The sequence below is a fragment of the Canis aureus genome, chromosome 23, assembly GCF_053574225.1.
Source record: "Canis aureus isolate CA01 chromosome 23, VMU_Caureus_v.1.0, whole genome shotgun sequence".
NCBI lineage: Eukaryota > Metazoa > Chordata > Mammalia > Carnivora > Canidae > Canis > Canis aureus.
Window position 1 is genome coordinate 22395356 of NC_135633.1, and position 20176 is coordinate 22415531.

General features: G+C 38.5%; 1 protein-coding gene across 1 annotated transcript; it reads right to left on the minus strand.

Annotated features, from left to right (window-relative positions):
* Positions 1-1022: 1022 nt before the first annotated feature.
* Positions 1023-14524, minus strand: TRIM22 (tripartite motif containing 22). Its single transcript, XM_077866737.1, has 8 exons — positions 14322-14524; positions 9246-9717; positions 8601-8696; positions 7729-7959; positions 4947-4969; positions 3437-3537; positions 3106-3132; positions 1023-2847 (listed from the first exon to the last, which is right to left on the minus strand). Exons 2-8 carry the CDS (start codon positions 9654-9656, stop codon positions 2252-2254), a joined length of 1485 nt encoding a protein of 494 aa, XP_077722863.1. The 5' UTR covers positions 9657-9717; positions 14322-14524; the 3' UTR covers positions 1023-2251.
* Positions 14525-20176: the final 5652 nt, after the last annotated feature.

Genomic DNA, 20176 nt, shown 5'->3' on the forward strand with positions numbered 1-20176 from the left:
TTCTTCATGTCATCTGCAATAGCATGCTGGCCATGAAAAGCTCAACATAATATTGCCTATGGTCATGACTTACTTCCATCTCATTTAGGCTAGATGGATTGAGCATATAAAATTTCATTTAATGGCACCTAAGTTTTTCCCTAAGATGCACCAGGCTTCCCCTGCAGGTAGAATTTCCTGACTCTCCCTTCTTCCCCACATCCGTGGGAGCCAGGCTGCTGCCTTCTCTGGGGTGTGGTACAGAGGAGAAACACAGAAGCTGGAGTAGCACACAGCTGGTACTAATCCTGCCTCCCTTGCTCATTAGCCTTTGGTCCATAGGAGAAAATTATAACACTTTATAAACTTTTTTTTTTTTTTTTAGTTTATAAACTCTTTTAACCTCCTGATATAAATTTCTCCCTCTTAGGATATTTGTGAAGACTAACCAGGATCATGTTAACATATATATACATGTATTTATACAAATGATTACATGTACATATACCCATATGTATACATATATGCGTGTATTTGTGCATGTGTATAGATAGACATGTAAAGATATATGCATAGATCCCATGCCAGACATTTTCGTTTTCTTCCAGCATAGCCAAAATACTCCTCTTTATCTAAAGATCTGCAAATCTTGATTCAAATTTTATATAGTGGCATAGCCTGCCCTAATTTTTAATGCATGCTTCTCAAAGAACAAACCATATCTTCACTATCCTGAGTAGTTCTACCCTTTATTTCATATTCTTTAAGAAGAAGGAGAAAGATGGGAAGAAGGGAGAGAGGGAAGAGGAAGAAGGAAGAAAAGAAGAAGAGGGAGAAGAAGAAGGGGGAAAGAGAGAGGAAAGTGCAGAGGGTGGGCAAATGCAGTGACATACTCAGGTGTTTCACCACAAGATAAAGGACTGAGCAGCAAAAGGCTGTCTCTCATAAGTTCAGTTAAGCCTAGACCTGACCTCTATAGGACACATCATGAAAATTCATAATGTCTGCAGTAGGGTTCTGGGATCTGAGAAATGAGACTTCAACAGAGTCAATTATCATTTTATTAAAGCAAAACCAAACCAAACCAAACCAAGCCAAAATTGTACCTCATCGATACAGTGTATATTTTTCATCAATAACAGATATTTATTCTTACATATAAAACTCTTAGATAAATGTTTCACAACTAATGAAATTTCGTTTCTCAGTGTGACCCTAGGAAATGAGTACAATCTTTGACATCAATTTTTACTTTAGGAAAATGAGACCAAGAGGTTCTAAGTAACTTGTTCAGGTTTACACAGCTTGAAAGTAAAGAGACAGGATTTGACCTCAGAAACTCTGAGCACCAACAATCTATTATTGGTAAATATTTTATTTATGCACTTCAGCTTTAACTCTGTGATACATAAAAGGGTGCCGTTGGTAAAGCAACACACTCTGAAGGATTCAACACCTACTGACAGATTTCTATGTAAGGTCCTATGTCCCATGCACATGGAGAGAATTGCTGTTTTCCTTTGTTAATTCTATTAAACAGCAGAGGGAATGAGGGAAAGAAATGTCAAAGGAGGTACAGCAATACTGCTCCTTCTGGATTAGATGTGTTCCCTTTGCAAATAAACATTCTTTCCTAATAATAAGAAAAACTAATAAGGAAAAAAACATTCTCTGCTAATGAAAACAAAATATTAGGAAGAAAAAGGCTCAAGCTTTCACTGGATAATAGGGGCATGTAAAAGACTATTGACTTGACTCTTATTCCCTCCAAATTCATATGTCACAGTCCTAGCCCCTAATACTTCAGAATGTGACCTTTCAGAGATAGAGTTTTTACAGGGGCAATTAAAATGATGTGATTAGGGTGGTCCTTGCTCCAATCTGACTGATGTCCTTAGAAAAACGTAGATTTAGACACAGAAATGCACAGTGGGAAGATGATATGAATAGACACAGAAAGAAGTCAACCATATACAAGGCAAGGAATAGACAGAGCCCTCAGGAAAAAAAAAAAAACAAAAACAACTCTCCTGACACTTTGGTCTTAGACTTCCAAGCTTCAGAACTGTGAGACAAGACATTTCTGTTGTTTGAGCTACCCATTCTGTGGTACTTTGTTACAGCAGTCCTAGCAGACTGTTCCAAAAATATTCTAAAATGAAAGATGAATAAAAGAAGGAAGAGGTGTTCCTAATGGTGCAGATGAGCTCAGGTTTAGATAAGCCCCAAGACAAAGGGTGCTACACACAAGTGGATGAGGGGCTAAGAAGGTTCAGGAACTCGGTGGGCACAGAGTGATAGGGTATTGACAGTTCCAAGGATTGAAATATGGATAAGTAGTCTGAGAAAACTGACACTCAGAAAACTTGTAGATGAGTGACCCATGGTTTGTGACATTGAAAAATGAGACAATGCGTGCTTCATAGTCTAGGAAAACCCCAATACGACAGGGAGGAACAGGCATGAAAAGAGTCAAAACCTTGGAATCAGAAGTGGAAGACTCCTCAAAGACCTTATACTCAGATTCATTCTGTAGCCCAATAACCCAGTAACCAAGTTGAGGTTTGAATCTGGAGTAAACATCTAGATGATTTACTTTTGGATCAAAAAAAAACCCAGAATCCCCTTTTCTCTTGAGGCTTCTTCCTTTACTGTACACCCCTAGGATCCAGGCAATCTTCCCAGACACATCTACTTCCCAGTAGTACTTCCCTGAGGAGAAATGTTGGCAGCCCAAAATATCAAAAGCAGAGAAATCAAATGGATATATACTTTTAAGTGGGAAGTTGTGCACAACTGTTACTTGTCTTTTATCTGCAGAAATGGTAATATTCGAAATAGCATTGACTGGCTTCAACATCACGTCCACTGTAAGAAAAAATGACAGGGTCAGGTGACAGATATAGAGTAGATGTGTCTTGGGACACTGTGAGGTGGAATATTGGGGAGTGACTGGGAGAAACTTATGTTGATGGGTCAGAGATGAGTAGAACACTCAAGAACTGTTGTATGCATGTGTGTTTGAGAGGAACACATGAAACTAAGACCATGGGACCTGATAGTAACCACAATTTCTAAAAAGGAATCAGAACACAGTGATTAGAACAAACTGTAGTTCCTTCTTACCCCAGTAGCATTGGACTTCTGTCAGCTCTGAAATGACAAAAATTTCAATGATGTCGTTAGAAGCAAAGGAGTAAACACTGATACCTGTCTTTTCACTAGAATGGGGATAGGGAGGGCAGCTCTGTGAGGCTATGAACTCATGAACAAGATGATGAAGCAGACACCTTGACTGTTCCCCCTTAGGTCTGATCACACCTTCAGGAGTTCTACCTCTCCTTATAAAGTCTACATCTTCTCTTTGATCTTCATCCAGAAACAACATCCTCTCCCCTATTTTGCCCTAATACCACAAGAATTCCACACCCAAAACCTTCCCCTTTACTCTTCTTACCTTTAAACACTTGCAACATCCCACTCAGATCCGGAATTAGGAATGTACTCTTCAGTTTCTTGGAAACAATGTTTGGCTTTTTCAAGGTCCAGCTCTCACTCCTAGAGAAGACAAAAATTGATCACCTCACTTCTGACCTTGTGTCTCTACAAGACCACTGTTTCCCTCGCTTTTCACCCCACTGATACACTTAAATTCTCTCCACTGGAGAAGGGGGGAAAAGGGGAGAATCCTGGTGCTGCAAACAGAAGAAAAATGCTCATGCCTACTTTTCCATTTACCCTCCATGTGATCTTCAGAAGGTCTTCACCTCAAAGAGCTTCATATTCTTCCTTCTAAAATGGAAAAATTTACCCTATACTTTACCTCTTAAAAATAATAAAACTAGGTGAACTCATGGTGCCTTTAAAAGATATTTGATGCCTCTAAAAAAAAAAGTATTTAAGGACAGCTGGGTGGCTTAGTTAGTTAAGCATCTATCTTCTGTTCAAGTCATGATCCCAGGGTTCTGGGATCAAACCCCAAGCCAAGATCCTTGCTCAGCAGGAAGCCTGCTTCTCTCTCTGCCTTCTGCTCCCCCTGTTTGTGCCCTCTCTCTCTCTCTCTCTCTCTCTCTCTCTCACACACACACACACACACACACACACAAATAAAATCTAAAAAAAATAAAAATAAAAAAATTTTAAAAAGCGTCTGATATATGAAGAAGTCATGGTCATCTTAGTGGTTCCACCACTAAAGATGGAATTTCCCAGGCACGTGGTCAGTAAAGATGCTCCAGACCCTGGTTACTGAGAGATTTAGGTTATCAAGTACATAGCTCCTGTATTAAAAGTTGAAGGATCTCCAAAGCCTGCTATCCCCAGACATATATCTAGATAATAATATTTAAGGTTACATTTCCTGGGGAAATATTACAAACATCTAGAAAAGGAGATATTATGACAATAAAATTAAAAGTTTCATGTGTTTGGAAAGAACTAGATGCTGCCAGGTGGATAGACAACTTTAGACACAAGAAGACTATATTTTCTACAAGATGCTAAAATGTGTAAGCAAGAAGAGATTAATTATTGGCACCAGGATGAAAGCCACTATTCTTAAAGACTGGAGCTTTTTTTTTTTGGAAATCCAAATAAAACCACTAGAAAGATCTTGTTTCTTCTAACATACAGAAGAAAAATAAGTGCAAGAGTGTTATCCTTGTGGAAAATTTGGGGGCCTGGCAGATGGAGGATGGGATCTTCTCTAAAATAAGATAGACACCTATGAAATATGAAACCAAACTGAGGCAGACATTGAGGTTTGAGTGAAATTATGTTCTTATTGGTCCTAACTCTGTGACTTCCTATCACCAAATTCCATTGAGAACCTCACCTGTGATCAAAATTTTGAAATTATATAATTCCCAAATTCTCCAGCTCTGTGATTTTTTTTTTATCCTGATTGATCCCAAGATAACTTTGTCTTCACATAAAAAAAAGGACCATACCTGGTCTCCCACACATACCTTTTCATGACATTAATCATATCCTGGGGAGAAGAAAGAAAACATGAGTCACGTATAGCATTGCCATATTTAGAAAATAAAAATGTCTAGTTAAAATTTAATTCTAGATAAATAACAAATATGCTTTAATTTAAGCATGCCTCCTGCAATGTTTATGATACTTTCTACTAAAAAATTATTTATTCTCTATCTGAAATTCAAATTTAATTATGCATCCTGTATTTTGTCTGGGAACTCCCCAAGGAGCTATAAGCCCTCCTACCTTAAAAAGTTTTATTCACCTTAGACTCCTAACACCTCTTGGTATGAATGTGTTAGATGGTCAGAGTCTGATGATCAGAATATGGAGGACAAATGTAAAGATAAGACTGAGATCAACCATCCCAAGCACTCATGTGAGGATATTAGAAAATGCTTTCCAATACTGGGAGATGGTATATATTTAAAAAGAAGATAAGAGACTTGACATAAAAAAAAATTACATTCAGGAGAAGACCTCATTAATTCATTATGTTTCTATTTGTTCTAGAGACAAATAAAGATGAAACCCATATTTGCAGACATTATTCCAAGCTCTGGAGAGTCAAATATGAGTAATTAATAATAGTAGTTCTCAAAAAGTATACTTTCTTTTGCTACAGGTACAAGTAAACAAGCACTCCAAACAAATGTTTCTCTGGCTTCCCTCTACTCATTCTATATACCTCCTCTACACTATCTATAGGTAATATCCCTAATTTTTAAGCATGAAATAAGCCTCAGAACCTGAGAAAGTCTGAAACATAACTTATTATTTCCCAACTATTTACATTCCATTGTCCAAAATGATACCAATATCTGCTCAGTCACTGTCTTAGAAACTAGAAATCTTACTCTGAATTCCAATATTGTATTAAGCCAGTCCAGTCCATAGCCCCAAAATCTTTTAGCCAGCTTTTTATTCCCAGTATAGCCATTATTTGCCTTATTTTTTTTTAACAGAAACCTACCAATATATTTGGTTTCCCTCTCTCCAGCCTAACCCCTTTTATACCAACAAATACTTGCCCAGCAGTTGGCTCTACATACTCAGATAAAGTTTTATGCTCTGTATTAGGCTTTTTTGTTGTTAATGTATATGACAAAAATCCAACTAAAACTTGTTTAAATTTAAAAGAAAGAAGAATAAATTCAGGGGCAGATGTAACTTTAGTCATAGCTAGGTTTTTAAGTGAAAATCTTGTCATCAGAATGTGTTCTCAAAATTCTATTTTCTTCCTGCAATATTGACTTTCTTTTTAGACTCTGTATGGTATCAAATTGAATCTCCTGGTTTAAATGATAATCCCTGATATATTACTTGCTGAAAAAGAGAATTTCTCTTTTTAGTCATGATAGTAAAATTCTAAGGCACATAAAAAACCATTGACCTAAATTGGGTCAGATGCATATCTTATAATAATTATTGCATCATTGGTAAAATGTAGGAATTTGATATTCTGATTTACCTAGAATTGAGAAACATACATCCCTGCTGCTACTGATTTTATCAACCCTAACCAACTACAATGGGCTGAGAGTAAGGATGGTTCAACAGATAATTCAAGAGGTTGTTACCAAAAAAAAAAAAAAAAGTAATTGAATTAATTTCAAACAAATGTCCCATGCAACCCATCCCTTCACTCTGACTGCCATCTCCTCACCTTCCTTTTTTCACCAAATTATTCCCCCTCAAAAAAGGCTCAATATAATACAATGTTTACAATAATATTAAACATGGACAACTTACATCACACATAAATTATAATTTAAGATCATTTAAAGCTCTAAACTTAAGATCTGAAAGTGTAGGGACACCTGGATGGCTCAGCGGTTGAGCATCTGCCTTTGGCTCAGGTCGTGATCCTGGAGTCCTGGAATCGAGTCCCACATCGGGCTCCCTGCATGGAGCCAGCTTCTCCCTCTGCCTGTGTCTCTGCCTCTCTCTCTCTCTCTCTCTCTCTCTCTCTCTCTCATGAATAAATAAATAAAATCTTTTAAAAAAAGATATGAAAGTATAAAAATGTTAGAAAATAAAGGTAAAAATCTTCACAATACTGGATTTGGTAATGATTTCTTTCATATGACAAAAATAAGCACAAGGAATAAAAGAAAAATAGCTAAGTTGGACCACATCAAAGTTAAAATCTTCTGTGCATCAAAGGACACCAGGAAGAGATTGAAGAGATAATTCATGAAAAGGGATAATATATTCACAAATCATATATTTGATAAGGTGTTAGTATAGAGAACATACAACAAACTCTTACAACTCAACAACAAAAAGCAAACAACTCAATTTGAAAAATAAGGAAATAATTTGAATAGATATTTCTCCAAAGAAGAAATGGCCAATAAACCACATGAAAAGATGCTCAGCATTACTGGTCTACACGTGGGAAATGCAAATCAAAATCATAGGTATTGCACAGTGTAGACTCACCAACAACAAGAAAATCAAATATAAACAGAGATTTGTGTTATTTGACTAAATTTAAGTGAAGATAACGGAAGCTTATTTAGAATTTTTCTCCATTTTTTTGCACTTCCTTTTATAAATTACTAATAATGGCAATTTCTCTTGCTGTTCATACTTTGAATTATCCTGATGACCCTTCAAATGTCAGAAAAGGGGTACTGAGAATCCTGAGAGTCTTTGAATGTCACCGTGAGGAAGAAAGTGTGGGGACCCACCAGAGAAGGAAATTTTGTCTCTGTGTTTCCCCAGAATCTCATCATGTAGGAGCTCCAACCCAAGCCTTACCTGCACTGTGTCTACTGACGACCCCCATATCTGATGCTCAATGTCTGAGATGAGCTCTCTCAAGCATTGCTTCTGCTGAGCAAACTGGTCTCTGGCCACTATCAAGTTATCCAGCACATTCACTTCATCTTCCTCCAGCTTTTGCAGCACCTTCTTCTCCTCACTGTTCAGAATGTCTCTCATTTCATTAAACCCTTTCAGAATCCTTTGTCTCTCGCTCTGCATATGATTCTTTGGGTATGAGAAGAGAAAGAGGCAGTCAGTGTGTCTGGCCAAGGGCCGACATCGTCTGGACCTGGGAACCAAGACAAGAACTATTTTCCTCAGAGAATTCTCAAAGAGATAGGGAACAGGCAATGAGCAACTACAGAGAAAGCCATTTCCCCACTATTATCTCTTGCGTTTCTCCCAAAGAAATAGATTAAAGTCTACTTTATCAAGACCCACTCTGAGGCACAAAGTGATAGCTGGATGAAGTTTGGATTGCAGACACCTGACCTGTATAATCATGCCACACCACATAGGAAGCCCATCTCCCCACACCTCCTACAAAGGGAACACTAAGCTTTTCTCAATGTGTTTTCTGGAAGTATTAGTGGCGCAAACTTGATGATGGATATGGGACATGGGATTCATGAGTCATTTTTATTGTTTCCTCCATGCCTTCACTTCCCAATATTTGGTTTCACTCATGATATGTCTACTCTCTGGCACCCAATCCCCAACAGTGAAGGAATGAAATGAAGACTAATTAAGAAGCCCTCAAATTCATTAATTCTGAAGTAACAAAGAGGAAGGAGCATCCTTGGGACTGGACCAAGGTGCTGCCCATTTTCTGTCTCAGAACTCCCTCAGGAAATATCTCTTCCTGCCTTCCAGGAAACTCTCTTCTCTTTGATGTCAGCTTCCAACTCCTCCACTTTTGTATGCTCCTTCCTCAGCTTCTTCAGAGCTGCCTGGAGTTTCTCCTGTGAGAAAAGAGTCACCAGAATCAATCTATGAGCTTTCTTAGCACCTGGATAGAGGGAAGAAGTTAGACTCATCTCAGAAGAGACTAGGTTACAGAAATGAAATTGGTGATTAGAATCTAGGATATAGACAAAAATCTGAAGAGGTATTCTGTATCACTGGGTGACACAAGCTACCATTCCTTGGTCAAGAGTAACAGGATTATTTTTTTTTTCCTAGAAGAGCTGATACTGCACTAAGGAAGTTCCTTTCATCTCATTGACATATTCCTCACATTCAACCAACCATGTACCCCCAGAAACCTTCTCTTCAAAGGGGCAATCAGAATTTATCTTGGGAAGCATTTCTCCACTCATCTAACTTCTCTTATTTCTGATCAAGTGAAAGAATGCACAAAAATCTTTTAAATCCCAGAAGCTGAGCAAAGAGTATGGAAAGAGATTACAGAGCTCAATTCTATGATGACCAAGAGAAGAAAGTAATTTTAAAAAGTGAAGGATTCACTTGAGGTACCATTATGCCCCATTTACCTTCACCCTTGGGCCTACCTGATATTCCTTGATGACCTTCTCTATGAAGAATATTTGATGACCACGGTGCTCCGCAGACTGGGCACAGTGCTGGCAAATGGCCTTCCCATCCTCCTTACAGAAGATCAGGAGTTTTTCTCCATGGACCTCACAGAGCTTTTGTTTCTGTGGGCTCATGTTCTCCCTGACTTTCTTCGCTATGTTTGCCAGTGGCTGATTAGGTCGGAGATTCCAAAACTGGTATTTGCACTGGCACACTGGGCAGGTGCTTTCCTCTCCTTGATGGGTTCCTGACTCCATGCTCTTTGCAGTGATGCAAGCCTGGCAGAAACTGTGGCCACAATCCAGGCTCAGAGGCATTGTCAGAAGCTCCAGGCAAATGGGGCAGGTCACATCCTTCTGTATGTTTGCCTGTGCTGGAAAATCCATTGCAGTGTTCCCCTGGCTTCTTCTTGTCCTGACTACTGAGGCCTTTCTTGCTCACAGACTCCTGTAGGGGCAGGAATATTGATAAGAAAGGCAAAAGTAGAAAGGATACTGATTATGTAGAGATTTAGAACAGGGAAAAATATTAATATACAATACAGAAAGGAAAACAGACAAGAGAAGTAAGTCAATAGCAGAATGAAAATGGCTCTTTGTAATATTTCAAACACTTGACTCTAAGTTTATATCGCATGAGAAATTTCACCCCATCAGGGCAAGCTTGCTAGTTTCTCTTCTTCTGCTGGTAGGACAAATTGAAGCCCTTCCTACCAAGAACCATGTGCAACTCATCAATTTTTTCTGTCTTTACTCTCCCACCCCCAAATACATCCTCCATGTTAAATACACTAAACCCACTGTAACACCTGGTCTTTTGCACTGCTCTCCTCCTAATTGGAGTGATCCTACCCCTAATATTTGCCTGACTCCCTTTTTAAAAAGTTTTATCAAGTTATATGTATATCAAATGCGCTCATTTTAAGAGTACAATACAATGATTTCAGTAAACTTAGGGAACTGTATTACCAACCCCAAGTCCAATTTTAGAACATTTCCATCACTTGAAAACAAACTGAATGTCATTAGCAGTCTCCCCCATTTTGAGCCTGTTTATACAGGTTTGTCTTTTCTGGTCAATTGATACATTGCTGTAAATTTGCTAAATTTCTCTTATTTACTATATAATATATAACATCTTTCTTTAAATGTCTTATTCTTCCTCCTAAAAAGTAATCTAAGGATAGATCAGGCATGGTTTCGTGCACTGACAGTTCCTTGGTATCTAGAGAGGAACATCATACACAGGAACACAAAATGTGATGAATTTATAAAGTTAGAACTCCTCATCTTTCTGTAATTGACTAGATCTTTCTCATTAGCTTTTCATTTTTTCTTTCCACTTATTAGCAGTTCTCTAATAGCTGAAAAATTTACCTCCCAACACATCTGTCACACACGGAGTCTTCCCATGCCCTCAAATTCATTCCCCAAATAGGGAGATAGAAACAGCAAGGGCCACAATAGGCAGATAATTGTATCACTAACAATTTTATAACCAGTTGCAGTTTACAAATGACTTTGACCTATTTACCCCTTATATAAAAATCCTTGAGAAATAGGAGTATATCCTTTCCTCAGATGTATAAATAGAATCAAATGATGTATAGATCATTCTATTTATAGAGATCATTATTTTATAAAGGGTAGAGTTGGTGGACATACAATCCACAGGATCCTCTTTCAGAGTTATCTTTGCACTTTGCAAAGATATTAACAAAGACAAACGGAGGTAAAGGTTGTAAGAACTAGATGGGCATTTATATTTTTAGGGAGGAAAATAACAGATTCATATACTCAGGATCACACACATGACAGATCTCAAGAAACATAAATTCCATTGAGTTCTCTGTCAGTTGTGGGAGAGAAGACTCAATATAGAACAAAGACCATTGATAGAGAGATAAAGTCTGTCCTGTTTCAAACACATTGGGTGCTATTGCAGGTTGAATTATGTTCCACAAAAAATATGTCAAAGTCCTAACCTCTAATATGTGTAAATGTAACTTCGCTTGGAAATGGTATCTTTGCAGATGATCAAGTTAAAATGAAGTCATTATGATGGGCTTTAATTCAATATGACTATGTCCTCATAAAATGAGGCAATTTGGAGACACAGATGGACATGCACACATGGAGAAGGCCATGTGAAGACAAAAGCTGAGATCAGGGTGATGCATCTACAAACCAGGGAACACCAAAGATAGCCAGCAAGCTACCAGAAACTAGCAGAAACCCAGAACAGATCCTCCATCACCACCTGCAGAAAGACCAACCCTACCAACATCTTTGATCTTGTACTCTTAGGCTCCAGAATTGCGAGAAAATAAATTTTATTTAAGCCAACGATTTGTGATTTGTGTTTTTATGGCAGTCCCAGAAAACTAATATAAGTGCATCTGTTTCCTCTATTCATTTATTCTTTATTCTATCATTGAAGAAGTGTTTCACCATTGAAACTCCCTCCACCTAAACCAGACAGACAGACACAGAGACAAAATGTAGGCTCACTTTGGAGATGGTACAAATGTAGGACTTTCTATGGTAGGGTAAGGGCCTACTAGATCCTAAGTTTCCTTTTCTCAGTATATCCTGATTGTCTGCACAGAGGCTTTCTGTGTCTGCACAGTTTAGACAAGAAAAATGAAAGTGTCTTCACAATAAGGAGAGAAAGTCCGATGAGGGGGTTCGACAATATCTATAATACTTTCCCTATTCCCTGGATTAGGAATTGTCAGTTGGAAAGTAAGGCTTGTTCTTGGCATCCAGAGACCTGGGAACTCAGACGTGTTATAATTCCTCTGCATTTCTCTACATCCAGAGCTCCCCCTTCTACCACCCTTTAGAGTACAGGGTTTAATCTTCCCCCACATAAATGACCCTGCCCCCAAGAGCTCAAGCTCTGAGGTCCAGTTGTTTCAAAGCAGTCATTTTGTCACACAAGTCCATGTCCGTAAGTGACAGGAGGTTAATCCTTGTCTGTCTCTTCAAATTAGATCCCATCCAACTGAATCTCTTACCTGGATTCCAGGAATAGGTTCCCCACCAGTCTCCCTGATACTGTCATTCATCTCATACAATCTGTTCTCATCACTGTTCACCCCACCAGCAAGAACGATTCTCTCTCTTTTTTTTTTTTTTAGAATCAATCAATCTTGCCATTTCTCTGCTCAAATACATATCATTCAACTTGAGTCAGTCTTTATGGTGGTTGAGTTAGGTTCACATTATACATCCCCTCCTATTGCCTCATCCCCTTAGCCCAGCTCCTACTCCTCCCCGATTTAGACTGGCTACCTTATTTGTTCCTTGATCACTCTGGGCAAAAATCCATCTTAAAGCCATCAATTCCATGAAAACTCAGCTCAAAATCACCTTCTCACACTGATACCTACCATGAAATCTATTTTAAATTGTTAAAGCCCTTTAGGAGGGCACACCATAGACACCAGGCCCTTTGGCAGGCCTTTTTGTCTATTCGTGCTATTGTTTCTTTGTTTTCATGTTTTCTCATATTGAATTATCCTTTTGCTGTTTATTTACTTTCTCTCCACTCACCCAGAATATAATCTTTTACAGATGCTTAGTATTTATTGAATGTTCAGTGTTAATACAATTTTTTTCATCAGAGCTATATACTTTTGCTCTTGTGAATTTAATCTAAAATGTTTAAAAAAATTTTTAATTCACTTTCTCCCATCCATTGGGCCCTGTACTAGCCCCCGAGCAAACAATTAATATTCACTATATATAAACCTTGTCTAGATATAAGACACAGACCAATGACTTCTAAAAAGTAAAAGGAAATTACACATCAAAATATTACATAATATGGAGATCAAATTACAAGGTGTTCAGAGAGATTAAGATGGAGTTCCTTCTGAGAAATTACCAACTCCCTTCCTTAGCTCTGTGCAGGGAAAATGGAGTAAAGGGTTGAGCTAGAAAGCAATGGGAAGGTGTGTCTAAGATGATAGAGGACAAGTTCATTTTTTTAATGTATATATTTTTTTTTATCAGAACTTGATTTGCCAACATATAGTATAACACCCAGTGCTCATCCCATCAAGTGCCCCCCTCAGTGCCTGACACCTAGTCACCGCATCCCCTCGCCCACCTCCCCTTCCACTACCCCTTGTTCATTTCCCAGAGTTAGGAGTCTCTCATGTTTTGTCAACTTCTCTGTTTTTCCCCACTCATTTTCTCTCCTTTCCCCTATAATCCTTTTCACTATTTTTTACATTCCCTGTATGAGTGAAACCATACAATGATTGTCCTTCTCGTAAAGCAGGAGTGAACACCAGAGCATTGTGCAGGTGCTGCTGAGATGGCAGTAAGCCATGCACACTCAGAAAAAAAAAAAAAAAAAAAAAAAAAAACATGTGGTTGGAGCTCCAGAGAGACAAGTGACCATGGAGGAGCTGCAAAGATGGACAGCCGCCTAATCATCCAGCCTCTCTCATCAGGCTGGCCAAAAGTCTGGTAATTTATCAGAAAGGTCCTAGACAGCTTCCCAGAAGTTATCAGGACAAGAAGATTAAAAGGATGAATTTCAAGAGCTTCTTCTCCCAGGCACAGCCCTTAAGTTCCCTTTCCCTCTCACAAGTCCAGATAAGGACTCTTGTCTGTGCTGGCTTTCTGCAGGAGCTTGGGCTTTTATGAAGAGGGAAAACAGGGCTCCATTCCATGGGCTTTGCTGGAGGAAAAGAGGAAGAGATTTTCTGTTTCTGGGGGGGGAAAGTTATTCTGGCTCACCTTGGCAAGGTAGAAAATTCAAAACTAAGGAAGAAAGAAAATGAGAGTAATTCAACTGGGAGAAATAATGATCCCTCCAAGAAACAAATAAGGCTTTTGATGTTGTTAAACCTCCCTTCTTTATCAGTCATGGTGCCCCCAGACTCAATGTACCTCTCTTTTGCAGAAAACCTACCAGCTGGCTCTTTGGTGAATTTAAAGCAGCTTCAGAACCACAAATTAAACTCATCCAAACACATTCAATATGTTCCTTCCAAACGTCCTGTCCTTTGCCCTCCCAAACTGCCCCACACACACCTTTAGGTTGAAGTAGAGAAGTCTTGATTCAGCGGAGATCAGATGCAGGTATAGGCAAGATTCACTCACCAAGCCAGAAAACTGCTCTCCACAAGAGAGTTTCCCTACAGGAACTGAGTGAGAAATGAAACTTAAAATCTGAGAAGGGGAAATGAAAGAAAAGAAGCAGAGAAGAAACTTACAAAACAATAACTGTGGGAGGGCACCAAGTAGGATGCCAGGGAAGGATATGTTCTAGAACCTGCACCAGCTAGGCACCCAATCACTGCATTCTTATTCCTACCCTGGCTTACTCCAGCAAGAATATTTGAGCAAGAAAAAAAAAAAAAAAAAAAAGTGAAGCACAATGATATAGCCTGAATACTCAGCATTTCAATTTAATCCTATAATTATTTGTAGAGCTTATCCTATATTCAAGCCCTAAGCAAGTCATGAAGGATAAAATAATGATCCGGAAAGATTGGATCTGAATTCTTGCAATGCAGACAGTGATGGGAAAGATAATCAGTTATAAATCTCTGTAAATATGAGCAGACATAATGACTGTCAGCAGCCATTATTGTAAATAGTAAAAATAAAATTTAAAAGTTTCTTCAGTGTGAGCCTAGGGAGAAAAATTTTTCCAAAATGTCATTGAATCTTAGTAGTATACCGGTGAATTACCAGTTTCTGTTTCTTATGCAGGCAGGTCAGAAAAGGAAGGCTTCTAGAAATTAATCATAGTAGAACCAAATCAGTGCCTTGTTACCCAACAACCAGGAGGCAGGTGAGAACATGTAAGTTAATACATGATAGTATTCAAGCACAATCTTTTACTGAGTAACACACCTCCATAATTTTTCCACCTTCCCCCACTTCCTTTGGGAAAAATTTGTCCTTCTTTTACTATCAATCAAAAGCAGGAGTGAAACATCTTCCATTTCCTGCACACACTTTAGTGTTGTGTTATCTATCTTGTCCTTGCTCTGATTACATATTGTAGACCGGGCAACTTCATGGTGGTGGCAGCTCTACCAGAGATCTCTGACTGAGGGAATTGCAGAGCATGGCAAACTTCACACATGAACTGATGTGAGATCTGCAGGGCAACTGAGAAGTCGATGTTTGGTGAAGTAAAGCACAGATATTCTGGTATTGTTTGTAACCCACAGACATGTAAGGTAATTGTGGCTTATAAACTTCTCGAATCTCTTATATCTATGAGGCAGGAACTGGAAAATCATATAGGAGTATACTGAAGTAAGTTTTTCCTAACAATGAAGAAAGTTGTGATGCTTTTCACGTGCAATTATAATCATCTCCATTTTGTATAAATTGCATTCTGAAAGGGCAGCCGGGGTGGCTCAGCGGTTTAGCGCCGCCTTTGGCCCAGGGCCTGATCCTGGAGACCCGGGATTGAGTCCCATGTCGGGCTCCCTGCATGGAGCCTGCTTCTCCCTCTGCCTGTGTCTCTGTCTCTGTCTCTTTATCTCTCTCTCTCGTGAATAAATAAATAAAATTAAAAAAAAAAAAACAAATTGCATTCTGAGAGCTAGCATTTTTTATCACCTTTGCTATCATATAATACTATCATCAACTACTCCTCCCCTTGCAGCCCTGCACCAAACAACAGTAAGCTTTATGAAGGCCAAAAGGGAAATTTTCTATGTTGTTCCTTCTTGTTTCAAATATATTGCAAAGTGTTGCATACAGGGAATGATATTTAAATAGACACACATTTATATGGCTATAGATACCACTTAAATTGCATTGAACAAACTGATGATAATCATGGTTTGGTTCTACTGTTGCTTTTGCAGTCAACATAAGTGCTGTGGTGTGTGTGAATTCTGGCATAAACATTTATATCAACGACTTTGAAGAATGTTACCCAACAATTTTTTCATGTCTCCTCTGTTTTGCTCCTAAAGTTTACTCAGATAATTCTCTCAGTGCCTGTTTTTTAATCGTTCTATACCAGCACATTCTAACCACCTTACTTCCTGTGGCTTGTGGTTTTCTCAGACTGAAAACAGTTAAAATTCACCCAAAGGAAAAAAAAAAATTCACCCAAAGTGGGAGATATTTCATGTAGATTCCTCCTCAATAGGAGATGTAGGAAATGGAGGGAGACACAAAGCCCTAAGGAGGATTTTTTTATTCCCTGGTCTTTCGGAGCATAGTATACTGGCATTTGGATCACCGCAATATGGTTAGCTCCAAAGGTAGACTTTGGGAGGTAGGAGAAAGAGCATGGTTCATTCAGATTTCCTACCAGCCCATGTTTCCTGGTAACTGACAAGCTCTGATTTCTTCACTGATTTCTCCCACCTTAAAGCTGATGTTTCAGAGGCAGTTCCCAGGACATCAGTGCCATCCCCCTACCTTCCCACCTTCTTACACTCTCTTAGGTCTCTGATTCCCTCCCACATTTTCCAGATGAATTTTTTGTTATCTTTTCCTAGACAAGCTCAAAAACATCAGGTCATCTATGTAACTGTAATTTTCAAATTATAGATTGATCCAAGGTTTTACAGTCTAAAGCTGCCCTATCTCAACTAACTCAGAAATGCATGAGGGGTCCTGGGATTTGAGTTTTGGAAGAAAGGGAGTTCTTGAGGACTAAAGAGAAGGGATCCTGATTAAAAAGTCAGCTTTTACACCCTGTACTTCCAAACATCTCTCTCTTTACATTCCAAAAACTCTTGCCTCATACAAACTTCTCACAGAAAGTCTGGAGAGAACCTTTAGGTGTCTGGGGCCCAGGATGTCAGGTCAGATGAGAGATTCAAAAGGAGTGAAAGGATGAATATGGGATTTGTGGGAGGCATGAGAAGGGAAGAAGTATTAGAAATTCATCTCCTACAGAACATGAAAGACTCCTAACTGGGAAATGAACTAGGGGTGGTGGAAGAGGAGGTGGGCAGGGGGTGGGGTGACTGGGTGGCGGGCACTGAGGGGGGCACTTGAAGGGATGAGCACTGGGTGATATTCTGTATGTTGACAAACTGAACACCAATAAAAAATAAATTTATAAAAAAAAGAAAGGAATTCATCTCCTTTGGTCCTATCAATTCACTTACCCTGCCCCTATTTAAGCCCCATAAATGCACACACACAGCCCAAGCCCTGCACTCCCCTCTAATTGTCAACAATATTTACAGAGCAAAAAAATAGACTATCCCAAAGTCACATCTACTGTACATCTCTGCCTTTATCACCACACTCCATACCATCCCTATTCTCCTTTCTGACGCGTGATAATGAAAAATGGGACAACCACTTGGAAAAGCATCTGGCAGTTGTTATGACATAAAATATGCATTAACTCTAAAAACCATAAGTCAGTTTACAGTATTCACTCACAAAAGGGATGATCAGTTGGATTTTTGAAGCGTGGACAGGGAGATCTCATCAAGCCCTGCATGAGCAATCACTGAAGAAACAATTCTGGGAGAACCAGCTTTTCTTCATTCCTGAGGACTGCCCGGGTCCTCAGTTCACTGGCAAGAATGAGACAAACCAGGAGAAACCAAGTTTGGCCTAGGACATTGTTGAGAAATCCCACAAAGTACTCTGGACTCTTCCGTATTACCATGAATAATAATTGAATAAAGCCAGGAAAATAGAGATTTCCAATGAAATAGAATTACTGGAGGATATTAACTTTTTATTAGTATATTCAGTTAAAGAGGCTATATAATGATAAAATAAGACTGAGCAACTCTGAAGGCGATAAGAAAAAAATCTTATAATGCTAAAATGTTTATTTTACAATCAGATAAAATAATTTAAAAATCTAAATATTTAAGCGAGTAATTCAATTAATTAAAACAATGCAAAGGCAACAATTTTGAAAGTAAACTAATTTTTTAAATAATTTATTTCAAAGTAAAGGGAATCAGAAAAATAACAGATATTCTAAATCACTGCTTATGTGTTAAGAAATAGTAGCAGTTATTTAAAATATTCTGTTATTTAATTTTCATCATAACTCATCAAGTAATTTTCATTACTTTTTTTAATAAATGAGAAAGTGCATCTCATAAAATTTGGTTTATTTGTTAAGGGCCAGCATACGGCATAACAGAATTATAATAAAAGTCCACCTGTGATACAGAAAAAAAAAATCTTGCATGTTATTACTGCTATGCGGGATCTACAACAGCTACAGGAAGTAGAAATTAAGATGGTGGTTGTCAGAGGCTGGAGGGAGGAGGAAATGGGGATACACACACACACATACACACACAACGTAACCATGGAGAAGTGATGCATATGTTTATTAGCTTGATTGTGGTGATCATTTCACAAGGCACATGTACTCAACCATTAAGTAGTACATCTTAAATATTTACAATTTTTACATGACAATGATATCTCAAGGCTGATAAGAAACTGAAAGCAAATTTGCCTATGAGATGTGTGTGTGGGGGGTGTGTGTTTATCAAAAGCAGAACTGAATAGTCTTGTTGGTGGTGGCAAGGATCTGAAAAATGGGGGAAATTGATGAAAGTGTATAAGCATGTCTGTATTATCTCTTACAAATATAAGTGTAGCTACAGTTATCTTTTATTTTTAAAAGTAGTTGATGCTTTGAGAAATTCTTCTCTGAGGTACAAGTTTACTTTTAGTTTTGTATCCTCAGCTGAGCTTTGCTTCCAGGTGGCAGATGGCCCAGGCAGAAGCATGAATATTCAGAAACCTGTTGGTTTTTCCAGAGGACGAGTTGCAGGGCTCAAGAGAGACAAGTGAAGAGATGAGAGGTTGCAGAACTGGGCAGGGGCCCCCTCATCAAGTCTCCTTTACATTGATAAAGAAAGCACTAGGAATTTCTCTGGGGATCACAAAAACTATTATTTTCAAGAAGAATCAAATGGATCAGCTTCCCAAGATCTGCCTGGCTTTAAGATCATGGCATCTCCTCGTTTCCCTTTCTCTCCTGAAGCAGGGCAGACAGAGATATCATCTGCTGCCGCTGATTACAGAAGTGACCCAGAAGCTGGGCTGTCGAAAGGAGCGTTGCCTCATATACTTTGGACACTTATAATTTCATAATTTTACAAACCTTCATTATCATGATCCTACCAAGTTTTCTGCTACTTCTAGAAGACATTTTTACATTCCTCAAATTATTCATTGTAGCAATGGTGTGACAGGAAGGCAGAGGTCAAAGAGAAATTTTAGAAGATCAATTTCCTCCAGTTTCCATGGATGAGTGATGAGATATAGGCACATTCACCTTGGAATCCCTTGTGTCATCAAAGGTCATCCAAAGATGAGGCAGGTGGGGATTCTGGAGACAGCCAGGAATGAGAGCAGATACTGTTTAACCAGATAGCCCACTTTTTTTCCCTAGCTCTGAAGATAAACATGGGATCCCATCAAGCCCGAAATGAAGATACATTGCAGAGATAATTCCGCTCCAATCTCACTAAAGGAGGAGAGAAGGATTTTCCTCTTCCTTCCTGAGAACTTTCAAGTCACTGCAAAAGGAAAGGTGACCAGGCAAGCAAAACCCTTAACTACAGCATTGTTAAGAAATCCCACGATTGTACTTCTCTTACTGTATTACTGTGAATAATAACTTTTTAAAGCTGAGCAAACAGCCCAAGTTGAAATTCAACTTCAATTAAATACCATACTGCAGAAAAATGAAAAAAAAAGGTAAGACTAGGCAGTTATACAAAACATTTATTAGCTAAAATTTAAAGAAAATTATAATTGTTTAATCAAGTTATTTTATTTCTTAACACAAAATAAGGATACTAATGTTGAAAGTAAGCTAATGTGTATTCTTAAAATCATTTATTTTAGTCACACTGAGAGGGAGCCAAAAAATGAATAGATACCTACCTACTGGATCCCTGCTTATG